The sequence below is a fragment of the Schistocerca cancellata genome, chromosome 1, assembly GCF_023864275.1.
Source record: "Schistocerca cancellata isolate TAMUIC-IGC-003103 chromosome 1, iqSchCanc2.1, whole genome shotgun sequence".
Taxonomy (NCBI): Eukaryota; Metazoa; Arthropoda; class Insecta; order Orthoptera; family Acrididae; genus Schistocerca; species Schistocerca cancellata.
In genome coordinates, this window is record NC_064626.1 from 908,850,170 (window position 1) to 908,865,587 (window position 15,418).

The window sequence follows — 15,418 nt, forward strand, 5'->3', positions numbered from 1 at the left end:
TAAAAATTTAAGTTACTGAAATCTCAGCCAAGTGTCATATATGTTCCCTTTCCAATTGACAAGGCATTACATAAAGTATTATTTTAAATCCAAGGGCATATTTCATGTGTTTAAAGCGGAGGTAAAAGAGATTTCAAGCAGCAGCGTATATAAATAAACAGTCGTAAGTTTGAGAATACATTGACAATGAGTCATTATAGAGAATTATATTGCATGTAACAGTATATCATTGTATTAAGTAGAGGTAAAAAGATATTTGAAACAGCAGCACATATAAATAAACAGTCGTAAGTTTGAGAATACATTGTCAATGAGTGATTATAGAGAATTATATTGCATGTAACAGTATATAAGTGTATTAAGTCTAGATAGACCAAATTAAACAGATGATGATACTGTGCATCATATCATGTAAAGGTAGTTGTCAAGCAACCTACAAGAAACAGTAACTGTTAGCCTTTCAGACATCAGTTTTCATGGAAAAATTATGTCAACTTTCAACTGTTGAAATACACTAAGACAAAATAACTGTATCATTTGCAGGACCAAAAGTCCTTACTTCCTTAGAAGTCAAACTCAGACTTTAGAGTAACTGAACCAACATGAACATTTCAACAACTGTCAAAGGAATCATGTTTTCGTAGCTCAGATGTTGTCATTCCAAGTTTTTCAGCATCTTCCTGAAGTGACTGTGAGCCAACATTGCCACATGAAACCATAGACTCAGATTTACATTGGTAAATTAAGTACCAGCAGGCTACTTCCAGAACATATACTGCTCAACAACCAGTTGACAGACTTTTTGTTGATTGTCACCACATTACACATGATGCAGCAGCATCAGATCAGATAGCAAATAAAATTGGGCACAGGTAAAGGTAAGTTCCAACAGAGGTTAAGGCAATTTTGACATATTATCCACTGTTTTACACACTGTGGTTCTTTTGATGTATGAGCATTAATGTCTCCTCTTGGTGCTAAAATATCATTATTCCTTGCTTGTAATTGTATTCAAGTGGCAAAAAGGCTATAAGATATATAGAAAAAGTTACTCCATTAGAATATTATAAAGATAACTTCAAAGAGCTCAATATTATGTCAGTCCCTCGCCCCTGTATGTATAGTTGCCTTCTAAGTGTTAAAGAGAAGGTACATAATTTTAAACTTAGGATGTCTGTACAGCAACACTACACAAGAACTGAACATTCAAGTGATATCACAACAGTCATAAATATCTATGCTCCAAACGTTTCCCTAGTCTTCCAAAAGCTGTCCATTCTGTTCCCTGTAGTACATTTAAGGTTGTTCTAGCAGAGTGGTTTTAGAAGGAAGCATACTACTATAAGAAAAGAGCATGAACAATCAAATTTAAGTGACATAAAGCCCTGACTACTGGCATAATAAGTTGTGATAAATCACTGGTTCTTCCAAATACAATTTTCACATTATACATAACAATGTCTCAATAATGTAAATAATTTCTATTTAAATAATTACCCCAATAACATGTGCAATGTTTGAAGGTGAATAAATTTTAAGTTCTAGTTCTAGGATGAGTCTCTGTGAGGTTGTGATTCAAAATGTTTGCTGCAAACCATTTGCAGGTCTGTTCAGCAGTCATGTGAGCTGTGTCTGCAAGGGTTGAACTTGAAACTTTGCTCAATATACTTGACTCGTCTGGAAAGTTTACAATGTTTTGAGGTTATTGGAAGATCACTATGTGATATAGCTTAGAAACAAGAAAAGGCCAAGTAACAATCCCTGTTTCAATACACATGTTGTTTTACAACATTATGAGATTGTATGCATGCCTGAGATGCAGTCTGTTAATGTGACACTCTGTTTCTGATCATGGAAGTAAGACTCCATCTGTGCAAGTGGTGTACAATTAATACTACAACCTTTTAGATTGCCAAACATGATTATGTTACTCACACAGTCAAAGGCTTTAAAAAAGTCACAGCATATACCACAGTGATTATTTTTCATATTTAGCTCTGCTAGCATTTCATTTGTGAAATGTAGTGTTACTATATGTGTGAAGAATCATTGACAAAATCCAAACCAAGAGGTGGATAATAAGTTCTCTTTTTTTAAATGACTAAGTATTCTATCACAGATCATTTTCTCAAATTCTTTTGAAAAGATCTGATATACTTGTCTTCAGTTTTATAAGTGGATGTTACTAAAGCATAGCTAAGTCTTTCATGAAACATGCCCAAGCCATTAGCAGATAAAAAAGATATGTTAAGGATTATTCTATCAACTCAGTGCAAGATCTTAATTTTATTCTAGAAACATCATCATAGCAAGCAGAATTACTACACTAGAGGCTTGTTGAATTCTGTAATCTTCTTAAGGGTTGTATTTTTGATATGATGGTGATGCATGCAGTGTCTGCACAAGTAAATCTAAAGTATCCGTGTTTGGTTGTAACAGTGCAGAGTGTACTGACTGCAGGCGCTCATTAAATTTAGTAGCCACTGACATAAAAATGTCATAATTTCTGCCAGAGCTATTGTTTGGGCCTCAGTTTCATTTGCATGACTGGTTTTGTTCATCTCTCTTTTAGTAATGTTCCAAATAGGTTTGCATTGTTCTGATCGAGTTTTATTTTCTGAGCATAGTACATGAGTTTTGCTTTTTTGATAACAGAATGGAGGATTTTACAACATTGGCAGTAAAGGAGTTCAAATCTACTGCTTCTCCTCTGAATTATATAGAATTCTCTCTTCCCAGCAGAAGACAATTCAATCCCAGGAGCTATACACCTCTTATCTTTGGATTTGTTTAATTTACTTTTTACTTGTTTTAGCAGAAAATAAGACTCAGTGTGTCATATGTGTATGTTTAAGGAGTTGAATTTGCCATTAACACTATAAGCTTGATCAAATTTCTCTCTAGAAGTCTTGCCATAATTTTTCTCTAAATGCTATGACTGAACAATTATTTATGATTCTCCAATACAAAACTTTTCTTCTATGATCTGTAGCTAACCCATCAGTAAATTTTATTATTAAAATTTAACATTTAGATTTGGATAAACTGTTTACTATTTGTTTTACAAGCTAAATCTCTGCAGGTTGTTGGACCCAAACAAAGATTTGCAACAGCTCTTGCACTATATGTCTTTCAGTCCTCCAGTCCTAATAGGGAATCTCAGTGTGGAAAATATTCCACAGTTGGACATCAACAACTCTGGGTGTCCTGACAGAAAATCAATACTACAGTTCTCATGTATAATAATTTCTAGTTAAGTCCATGTTACCTTAATAAAACTATTTCTTACTTGTTGAGCCTTAAGGCACTTCTCGTTATTGAGACACAGTGCTCATGAAACAATTCATAATTACAATACACAGCATAAAGTGGAACAGCGTAGTGAATGCCCATAAACATAATTTAGACAAGGTGGGCCCCTACTAGCAGGGAACAAACTTCACAACAAGTTATCACACCACAGTAAGACACAAAAAAATTTAAGTAATTCTAAAATGACTCTAAAAATGTATCTTTTAAATAAACAGTATCACAGTGTTGATTAATATATACAATCTTAAATTATATAGAAGCTAGTGAAGCTAGGTGCCTTCTAAAATCTTGATAAGTTACTGCAGGATACTTCACTAACATAATCAGTGTTAGTGTATGTCATATAAATTGTAAATATTTTCTAGTCTTTAAATTTGTGCCATCTGTACAAATGCTAAAATCTGTAAACTATAGTCATAGAGATGCCACAAAAACTGGAAATATTACTCTGATTTTATAATTATTTAGAGTATGTGTTGTTAATTCATAGGAAAAGTGGCAAGACTTATTGTAAATTTGTTTCCTTTTACCAATAAATAAATTAAATTAAATTAAAATGAAAATAAAATTTTAAAAAATGTAAGCTACGATCTACACAATGATGTAAAAATACCCTTGCTTTTTGACTAGACAACTGATATAAGTTGTTCAGAAGAGCATGAAGACATGAATCTGTAGGTATACATTTGCTTATAGTTTTATGTATGTAAACTTATTCATAGTGGATATACAATCCATAATCATCACATAAATTCATGTTGTCTAATTTCATCATCTCACAAAAATAGACTTGTCTAATATCAATTTGTAACTATGTACAAAAATGATGAAACGGACCAATTAACAAATCAATTAATCAATCAATCATTACTTACATGGAACTGTGTAATATGGGTAATGTGGAGAGTAGTAAATGTTACAGTTAAAGTGATTCAATAAGGCTGCTTAGTATGATATCTTTTATTGAGACACAGCAGGACAGTAAAGGTTCTTTTAGAGGCCTTAAAAGTATGCATTAATGAGCAGTCACTAATGAGTACTTACTATTCATATTTTAATGTACATCTGAAATACAGCCCCATTTCCTGGGGAATTTAACCCTCAAGTGAGCACACCAATTTTTATAACACAGGTGGGCACATGATGTACTTTGTACACACGTAAAGACGACTGTGTTTATGTTACCAAGGTAAACATGCACTGTCAAAATCACAGTTTAATCTTAGTTTAATTAAACAACAATACAATACACTTATATGAGCTAAATCATAATTAAGGAAAAATAAATTAAACTTTCATTTATTTACTCTGTTACGAAGTATAAGTGCTACTTCAAAGTACTGACCCACTTTTGGCATCAAACAGTGCAGTTGCATCAGATCCTTGTCAAACACTTATTCAATTATTATCTGCTAGACTACAGCCTAATAATGAGATTGTCCTGTTTGCTTGGAATCTGTGGCATTTTCTTCCATAGAGAGTAAACTTTTTGTCACTTGACTCACAGTTTACTTTATATTACTGCTGCTCACTAGGTTGTAAGACAACACAATTTGTCATTGTATTTGCTGTAGCAAAAATGAAGGAAAATGTAGGGCTTGAAATTGTAAAATAACAGTGGAATAGTACAAGACAATATTACATGAAATTAGAATTATATTAATACCTGCAGCTGCTAACGAGCATTGATATATATCAATGGGGACAGGTGAAAATGTGTGCCCCGATAGGGACTTGAACCCGGGATCTCCTGTTTACATGGCAGACACTCTATCCATCTGAGCCACTGACGACACAGAGGATAGTGCAACTGCAGGGACTATCTCATGCGAGACCCACATTCTCACCTTGTATGTCCATGCACTACTTTCATAGTGTCCCACCCCCAACACACTCATTACTTGTGGAAGACATTCTTACCAAGTCCCTTAAGAGTTCAGGGAATATGCGTGCATCCACACAGATGGATATGGTGTCTGTTCTTTTGGACATGTCCGAAAGAACATACACCATTGATGATCTGCAGCCATTTAGAACGAAATTATAATTATATTAATACTTTCAGCTGCTAACAAGCACGGATATATATCAACTGGGACAGGTGAAAATGTGTGCCCCGACCAGGACTCAAACCCAGGATCTCTGCTTACATGGAAGATGCCCTGCCATCTGAGCCACTGAGGACACAGAGGATAGTGCGACTGCAGGAACTATCTTGCTCACACCTCCTGCAAAACCCACATTCTCACCTTGTATGTCCACTCACTACATTCGTAATGTCCCACACCAACACACTCACTACTCGTAGAAGACATTCTTACCAAGTCCTGTAAGAGTTCAAGGAATATGTGTGCATATGCACAGAAGAAGAAGATTATGGCCGGTGCTGCCAGAACTATATACTTAAATGGATATGGTGCATGTTCTTTCGGACATGTCCAAAAGAACAGACACCATATCCATATAAGTATAATATTACATGAGGTTGGTGCACTTTATCCATATAAGTATAATATTACATGAGGTTGGCGCACTTTATGGTAGGTGTGATCACTTGAAGAGTTAATAACTGTTAGGGTCATTATGGTTGTTACACAGATCATAACTAGACATTTGTGAGAAACACTGAATGTACTACAATTATGGACTGAATAATGTGTATTCAAGAAAATTTGTTGGCAAAGACAGTTATATAAGAAAAAAATTGACATACACAACTACAATATCAGATTAAAAGGAAACTTTGTATTTCAAACTGACAAAAGTTCTCATAAACAACATACATCCTATATGGGGAAAAAAGTTGCTTGATGAATTAAAGTGTATACTAAACATAAATGCAAACTTCAGTAGATATCATTTGTAATTTTTGAATCATAATACATAGACTACATAAAAACTCGGTTATTCCTTTATAAATACGTCAACTTGTACACTGTACTGCATATGATACAAGAGCCACATAAATAAGTAAATAACTCCAGATCTATTATGGAGAGATATAATATTTTCTTAAAACAAAAATTTCATATGTATATTAAGTAAATACATGTATAGTAGGTTTCTACAAGCATGACTGTTATTCTCCATAATGAAATATATGGAATGTGAATCAATAAGAGTATTAATTATTGTATACTGATATGGTTCCTGAGTATTCAAGAAAAACATGGATTTTCCAACTGAAATCTTGGCAGAATAACAGCTGTATAACGGAAAGTAGCTGCAGTTAATATTTATATTGAAAATGTACTTTCTCCTAAATAAATAAAATATACTCCAGTTACCTAAATGTTAGCAATGTATAATACCTGATTTAGAATTTTAATAGAAATCATTATACATTTTACATTCCTGTTAGTTTCTCCCTATATAGTATCAAGTGCATAAACTGTGTGTATGTGTGTGTGCATGTTTGGACTTGACGATGTATTCATAAAATGAGAATACAGAAATACAGTAACAAACTTTACAGGTGAAATAGGTTATACAAATGCATCAATATCTGAATATTGTTTAACTGCAATCATTACCCATGCAGCACCCTAAGATTAAATTACTGTTGCAAAACCTTTTTCTGATGTAGTGCTCTTACTGACTGATGATTGAAATATTTTAGTGTTGCAATAAAAAAAGTGCATGAAAGTATGCTTAAAGCTACAGAAAACACAAGGAGCTGTTTTGGAGGAAGTCTGACTACAATAATAATGGAAGAGAATGCAATCTTGTATTTAACTCATTGGCAGGAAGGGGGATTATCAGTAAAACATCGGAGACATTTGAAACATTATATCTTATCTCATTATCTGGAGATTAGATTGAACAAGTACTGGGCCAGTATTTTGTGATCAGACTGCAGCATATACTCTGATAACATTTATAGGATGTTACCAAACAGTTTTCTGTGAGTTACAATGTGACATAAATTTCACCTGTTTACTCAAAGTAACTAGATACAAATAAGTATATCAGGTAGTGTCTACAAATGAATACTGGCCAGAAAAGCAAAGAGAATGTCCACTCAAGAAAATTTTCAACAAACAGGCAACAGTAACGAAGAAAATAACAGAGAGCATCATCACACACAATCAGGTAAAAATAAATATTTTGCAGTTCTTGAACAACAAAAGAGTCAACATGTGTATACTAGCCATTTAACCAATTATTCTTAGAAAGACAATTTCTTAAAACTTTTTCATTGCATTGACAGAAGGACATGTTACCAATGGAAATCAAGTTATAGAAGCCATCACACCAACAGGTAAATGTACATTTGATCCAGTACATTTGTCAATGAATAGTTTTAAAGATATGAGATAACCAAATATTAAAAGAACAGATCAGATGAAATTATCTTTCTTCTGAGATTTTTCTTGTGCCAGATATAAATGATTGCTATGAGCAACATTCGCACTAATACTGTTTTTTCTGCTTTAACAAAATATGTCATCTTTCTTTTCGACAGAGGGACATGTTATCAATGAAACTGAACAAGGCAATGAAGATTTTCATCAGGCTGCACCAGGTAAAGATGCACTTATTGTTGGGTTTCATTCTGTTGAAAGCCTCAACATTATTAACTACTTTTTAAAAGCAACAGATTAAATAAAATGATTTCCCTTCTCAACAGAGTTTCACATGCCTGTATATTCTGAGAGGACCACTATAACTATCCAGCCTCGAAGAACAGGTATGACTGCTGATGAAAATCTTTTAAAAATTACCTATTAAATTATAATTTATATCTGCATTTATTATCCATTTTCGCTTGCAGATGACGACCGTGTCCCAATGCCAGTGTCTTCAGGTAAGGTGTCAAAGATGAGAATAAAAATATGGATTAGACATCCTTCACATTAAACATGCATTTATTTGTGTAATATATCACTTGTTACTTTAATAATACGACCATGTTCCACTTCCATAATTTTTGTTGTTGTTCTTTTTTAGTACTAGGCAAAGACTTCATTTGATTTTTTCATTGTACTTTTACACATCATAAATTTAAAGAGATTTTTGAGTGGTTTATTACATATAGTGGTTATTTGATTTGTAATAATGATATAATTTAAAATTACATCTGTTTATTTAATCAGTGGATACAAGATGACAAATGGTACTGAGATTAATGTTTTCAGATTTTTTTTGACATAATTACATATTAGTATGAAAGAAATGTACCGGTATATTCATATGTGAAAAAGATTCATTTAATGCAGTAGGAGAAGCCATTCTGACTTCCCATGAGCATTGGTTAGTTTTAACATAAATCATTTTTTTTTCTTTATCCTACATGGAAGAGAATGGTTAGTTTCACATGTGGTTTAGAACAACTCATTTTTAATTGAACAGTCACTGGTTTTTACCTTGTTTCACAGATTTTATTATTATTCCTGCACAACATAGGTTTTGGGTTGTAAACTGATTTTAAAATACATTACTGATTCCAAAGATGATAATACAAAGATAAACATGATGATAAGACAAAGATAGTCATCTCAACTTCTTAATTTATCAATCTTTGGCTTAATGTAAAATTATTTCGATGACTATTTTTGCAAATTATATATGGAATTACACAATTCAGCAATTTCACTAACATGGCTAAACACACCTTTATTATACAGTTCAGCTATTACACTAACATGGCCTAACATACCTAGGAATATAAAATTATTATGAAAAGGAAAGTTGCCACTCACCATATAGCAGAGGTGCTCAGTGACACATAGGCACAACAAAAAAAACTGTCACAAATAAAGCTTTTGGCAATTAAGGAATTCATCATCAACAACAACAACAACAACAACAACAACAACACACACACACACACACACACACACACACACACACAGACTTGTACCCAGGCATAAAGGTATGTTTAGTCATGTTAGTGTAATTGCTTAATTGTGTAATTTCATATGTAATTTGTCAAAAATTGTCGTTGAAGTAATTTTACATTAAGCCAAGAATCAATAAATAAAGAAGTTGAGATGACTATCTTTGCCTTACCATCATGTTTATCTTTGTATTATCATCTTTGAAATCAGTAATGTACCTGAAACCTAAGTTGTGCAGTAACACAAAATTTTTGAAGCAAGGCAAGAAACAGTGAATGTTTAGTTAATTTACAATGTTTTTTTATCAAGAACCCACAGTTGATTCAATTAAAATTCATTTCTGTACTGGTATTCAAACGAAGGGGCTGCTATAATAGTAACAAAGGTGAAAGATCCTTTAGTTCAGTAACATTACCAGTTACATTTTTTAATCATGGTACATACTGCATTTCTTAATAAAGAAATTGGTCTGAAATATTTGGAGTTGCTAATACATAACTTTCATGTTTACTTTTTGCATGATTTTAACTAGATGTTATATACTTTACACTGTTGAGTTAATAATAATAGATTTTTGTTGTAAAGCATTTCACATGTGAAGACTTTTTCCATACCCAAGTATTACTTTCCTTTTGTTTTATGACAGATTACTTGCAACAAATTTAAATGCAAAATATATCCAGTAACTATACACTTTCATATTATAGACATTTCCTGTGTATAACATGAAGTTCCTCAGAATAACAGCTCATAAAAATTGGTAAGTGATAAAAAAAACACAAAATGAAGCTTTATTAATTCAGTATTCATACATGGTATGAAAATCATACTGGTCCTAGGTAATAAATAATTTCCAAGTTGTCTTTCCATTTAAATTCTCATTAATATTTATATCTACATTTACATGTTTGGAGGGAGACAATCAATAACTCTCAATCATGAAAAACATTTACTGGTGTTGCTCTACATTCTGCTGTGACAATATGAAGATGATCTTCTTTTCTTAGAACTAACTGGGAGATAATTTGTGCAAAAACATGTATGAATGTTTATTGAAATATTTTTATATTGTTTTATTTCAGCAAACTGGCAAACTACCAGCTTCACACATTTCATACCATTGTCAGGACTTGACTTCTTGACTGTAGCTGATCAGCTGATTATACAGCAAACTGTTGAATTACAAGACAGTAAGTACTTACAGTTTTGAAATTATAACACTACTTTCATTCTGTGGCCTCTTAAAAAAGCAAATTGGGAACACAAAAAATATATATTTTTAATATTACTGTAGTTTTAGAATGATCAATAGGATTGTGTTATTAACCGTAATACAGGTGCATGTGACACAGACTGTTAACCCACACTTTGCAATGGCATTCAACATAAAAGTAGCCAGTTTAACCTAGGTGCTGACAATATTTCATCTATATTTTGAAAGCAATGGGAGGAGAAGTGTTAGCATTAAGTTCATTAATTAATTAGCTAGCGGACAAATCCAGCATTGCCCAGGTATTCATTTTGTCAGTTTTCTATTATAAATGGAAACAAAAAGTGAACTGTGTTTGTAGTGAAGTATCAAAAATATTTCATTTCCACATATACATGAGAAAACATTTGAAATTATGAAACCATCTTACAAAGAAATATGCATAAGGTACAGGTGTGCAAGTACAATATCCAAGATAAGAAACATGAATCTGACAGTTTCTGTACACTGGGTGGAGCTACTTCACATGTCTACAATACGATTTTGTAAAATTCTTTTGACAATGCCTCTTTTCAGCTCTATTAACAGCTATCATATTTGCCTACTGCCATTTGTGCTCCACAGTTACAAACTGTGAAAAGCACATGCACACACACACACACACACACACACACACGCACACACACACACACACACATACATACATACATTTTTAAAATATGTATGGATTCACAGATCACATTCCACAAACCTAGTCTTTTCATAAACGCCATCATCCAGAAGAGCCTTCAAGCAGAATGTGTCAAACTGCAATCAAAAGCATCTGGAAACCTGGCTGAAAATGACTTAGAAGTGTGTGCTTCATTCCCTTGGTAATGCTGGAATTCAATATGCTGTTGGCCCACTCTTAGCCTTGATGACAGCCTCCACTCTTGCAGGCGTACATTCACTCAGGTGCGGGAAGGTTTCTTGGAGATTGGCAGACCATTCTTCATGGAATGCTGCACTGAGGAGAGGTACTGATGTTGGTTGGTGAGGCCTGGCATGAACTTGGCGTTCCAAAACACCCCAAAGGTGCTCTACAGGATTCAGGTCAGGACTCTGTGCAGGCCAGTCCATTACAGATGTTATTGTCATGTAACCACTCTGACACAGGCTGTGAATTGTGAACAGGTGCTCGATTGTGTTGAAAGACGCAATCACCATCCCTGAATTGCTCTTCAACAGTGGGAAGCAAGAAGGTACTTCAGACATCAATGTAGGCATGTGATGTGATAGTGTCATGCAAAGCAACAAGGGGTGCTAGCCTCCTCCATGGAAAACATGACCACATCATAACACCACTGCCTCTGAATTTTGCTCTTGGAACTACACATGCTGGCAGATGACGTTTACTGGGCATTCGTCATACCTCAACCCTGCCAGCAGATCACCACATTGTGTCCCAAGATTTGTCATTCCACAAAACATTTTTCCACTGTTCAATCATCCAATGTTTACACTCCTTACACCATGCGAGGTGTCGTTTGGCATTTACCAGCAGGTGTGTGGCTTATTGGTAGCTGCTCAACCACCAATTCCAATTTTTCTCATCTCCTGCCTAACTGTCATAGTACTTGCAGTGGATCCTGATGCGATTTGGAATTCCTGTGTGATGGTCTGGATTGATGTTTGCCTATTACACATTATGACCCTCTTCAACTGTTGGCAGTCTCTGTCAGTCAACAGACGTGGTCGGCTTGTATGCTTTTGTGCTGTACGTGTCCCTTCGTGTTTCTGCTTCACTATCACATTGGGAACAGTGGACCTAGGAATGTTTACAAGTGTGGAAATCTCACATACAGAAGTACAACACAAGTGACATCCAATCACCTGACCACGTTCCAAGTCTGTGACTTCTGTGGAGCACCCCATTCTGCTCTCTTATGATGTCTAATGAATACTAAGGTCACTGGTATGGAGTACCTGGCAGTAGGTGGCAGCACAATGCACCTAATATGAAAAATGTATGGTTTTCGGGGTGTCCAGATACTTTTGATCACATAGTGTATATTAACAAGCAGCTTCAGGTTCTGGAGGCTACTTCTATGAACTACATTAACAAAAAATGTTGACTGGTGCTTGCTTTCTTACACTGACATTTATGGAGATTACTTCTGTATTAAATTATGAATGTACACAAAAATAAGAGAAAAACAGTTGATTTGAAAATAAACACTGCTTCCCCTCTTATGCAACTCAGATTCATTTTTATCTAATACATCAAAGAAGGCAAACATGTAACTTCATACAGACCACTGTAAGGTGTCTGTCTACTTACTTAGTGAACCTGTGTTCAATACAAACATTACAGTTGCACAGAATTTACAGCTATGAATCGAAATAATCTGATGAGCTATACAAGGAGTGCCTAATTTTGTTTTTGATTATTTGTAGATATTCACTTTATAGACTGGTGTTAACTGGCAAGCTATTATAGTCTTTAGCAATATAATACAAAACTTAATTCTGAACCCAAGGCAGAACTGCGTAGTCCATATGCAAGTAATATTTATTTCTAGTGTGGGGGATGCCCTCTAAAATATATATTGCTGATGGGCTGTAAGTACAATATCTGTGACTTGACCTAGAATCAGTGTTGTACAGTTGTATATCTTTACCTGTGTAAGTCTACTGTATCAGGTCATACCTCATTTATATCACAGTGGCACTGTACTCCACTTCCACACTAGTATTGTGGTTGTGAATTTTATAGTTCATATGAATTCATTCTTGTTGTTATCAACAAATAACACTGGAGGTACATGTACTGGCATGTAATTGTAAGAACCCTAGATCCATGAAGAGGCTTCTGTAAAATGTTTGGTTAAAAGCTTTACACAATATGCATACTGCATATATCTATAGAATGAACACTTTTTGATCTTAACTACATCGTCCAAGAAGACTATGTGGCATAGGACAGTACTCAGTAAAAGAATGTAAAGTATACTAGCAGTATCACATAATGTGTTTACGTGTAGGCTGAGTGAAAAGCATGTTTATTTTCTAATAGCATACTAAAGATGGACATATAGACAAACAGTGTTATGAATAAAAAACTGATATATAATTCTACTACTGCTGAGTAGATCTAATCTTTAAAACTGATTGAATAATCACTGATGAAATCAACACATAAGTGGTCTGCATAGTTAGGGTTCTGATGAGTTCATCATCTGGTACCCTGAAACATTATCACATGCGTAAATGGGCATCCAGCACTTAACTAATTGAGATAACATGTGGAAAGACTTGAATGTTTTGTTTTCTGCCCTCTTCAGTCAATGAGTTCAATTATCATGACTTGGATTTATGTATGTATGAATGTGAAATGATGCTTCTTGCTTCCTCCATTGGATAATAATAAAAAAATGTTTTATTTCCTGATGAGAGTGCAGTTTACCAAAGCTCATGAAATCATTTATTTGGACAAAAGATAATCTTTCATTTTGTGGGGAAACAGAGTGCAGTCCACCACATGTTATTATTTTGACAGGGTGAATGGTAGATCAACTGCTTTAACTGTATTTCTTTGATGGTTTTGGGAAGCAGCACCTTCACATAATTAACATATAGTTACTTCCAGAATTAAGAGCTAGAAACATTATTGCACTTCAACTACAGATATTTACTTCCAGAATTAATGGATAGAGGAATAGCTGACATCACTTCACTTCAGCTAAAAATACTCCACTACATTTTGCTGCAAGTGTCTGAGAACAGCTAAATGAACTGAGGCACTGAGAAATACAAGGGCCAAAGCACAGTCACAAAATTTTGAGAAAAACAGATGTTTGTGAAAACCAAATTTGTAGACAAACCACCAGACTCATAGATCCAACTGATTTCTTAATCATGTCTCAAAATCCTATGGGGCATAATAAAAGAACCATTCACAAACAAGAGTACATGAACAATGATAACTAAAAAATGGAGCATAATGTGAAGGACAATAAAACACTTTAAAATTAAAGATGCTAAAATGGTGTATATTAAACTAAATGAAAGTCAAAATCCACATTGGCTGTTTATTGTATTTTCATACACGGAAAAACACAATAAACAACTATTTTGACTTTCACTCAGTTTAATGTAGAGCACTTTACATTCCTAGAGTTTAAAATCTGTAATTGCCCTTAACTTTATGTACAAGTTGTTTAGTTGTGGTTGCCCAACCTGTAAGGTTATTTGTAGTGAAAAATGGTGTTCACTTGGCTTTTGGAAGGACAGCATCTAAATTGCTGCAATGCACTCAAGAACATAATGTCATATCAATCTTTGCACTGAACATGAAGAATTGCACACTGACTTTGTTGAACAATCAAACTTCTACCTTTGTAACAATGTCAATATATTATTCATAATAAAAGTAAATATTCACCAGACATTCTTTATTCAAAATAAATGTTGAAATCTGAAAAAGTACATATATTGTTCTTATATTCATAATAATGCTGTAAGTTTACTATATTTTGATACTTTGTAAGTATACCTACTTGGCAGTGGTCTCTTCTTCCTCAGTCTGTAGTCTCAAAATGGAAAATTTGCATGATATTTTAACTACATTCAGAAATAAAAGATGCATAACAATGGTATTTCAAATTTACTAGTATGCACATCTATTTTCTTCAACATACACAATTAAGTGATGACCAGGATCTAAGAACTGAAAGCAATTTTTGTGTTATTGCACTAGTAGCTCTCACAAAAACTGCCTTGTTAGCTTTAAACCAAAACAGTATCTTCAAATTACCAAGTAACTTAAAGCACTATCAACTTTCAATGTTAAAAAACAAAAGTGACACTCAATGGTAGCTCATTTACATAGTCCATGACTGTTGTCTATACTCAATTCATTTGTGCATAAAATTACTGTACAAGCCACTGAACTCATCCTGAACACATTACTAGAAATGACCCACTAATTGAAGATAATACAATAACTATTATATTTAGGATCTTTTCACATCAGAACAGGTAGCATTATTGTACAATGCAAGCCACTGTCTTTCAC

General features: G+C 33.9%; 1 protein-coding gene across 1 annotated transcript in view; it reads left to right on the plus strand.

Moving 5' to 3' along the window:
* Positions 1-7,209: 7,209 nt before the first annotated feature.
* Positions 7,210-15,418, plus strand: part of LOC126113546 (phospholipid scramblase 2-like) — a 142,596-nt gene continuing 134,387 nt past the window's right edge. The window contains exons 1-7 of the mRNA XM_049915019.1: positions 7,210-7,404; positions 7,523-7,573; positions 7,778-7,837; positions 7,943-8,002; positions 8,087-8,119; positions 9,457-9,537; positions 10,235-10,342. Coding sequence (XP_049770976.1) covers positions 7,326-7,404; positions 7,523-7,573; positions 7,778-7,837; positions 7,943-8,002; positions 8,087-8,119; positions 9,457-9,537; positions 10,235-10,342 — 472 coding nt within the window. The 5' untranslated portion in view covers positions 7,210-7,325. The remainder of the gene's footprint in view (positions 7,405-7,522; positions 7,574-7,777; positions 7,838-7,942; positions 8,003-8,086; positions 8,120-9,456; positions 9,538-10,234; positions 10,343-15,418) is intronic.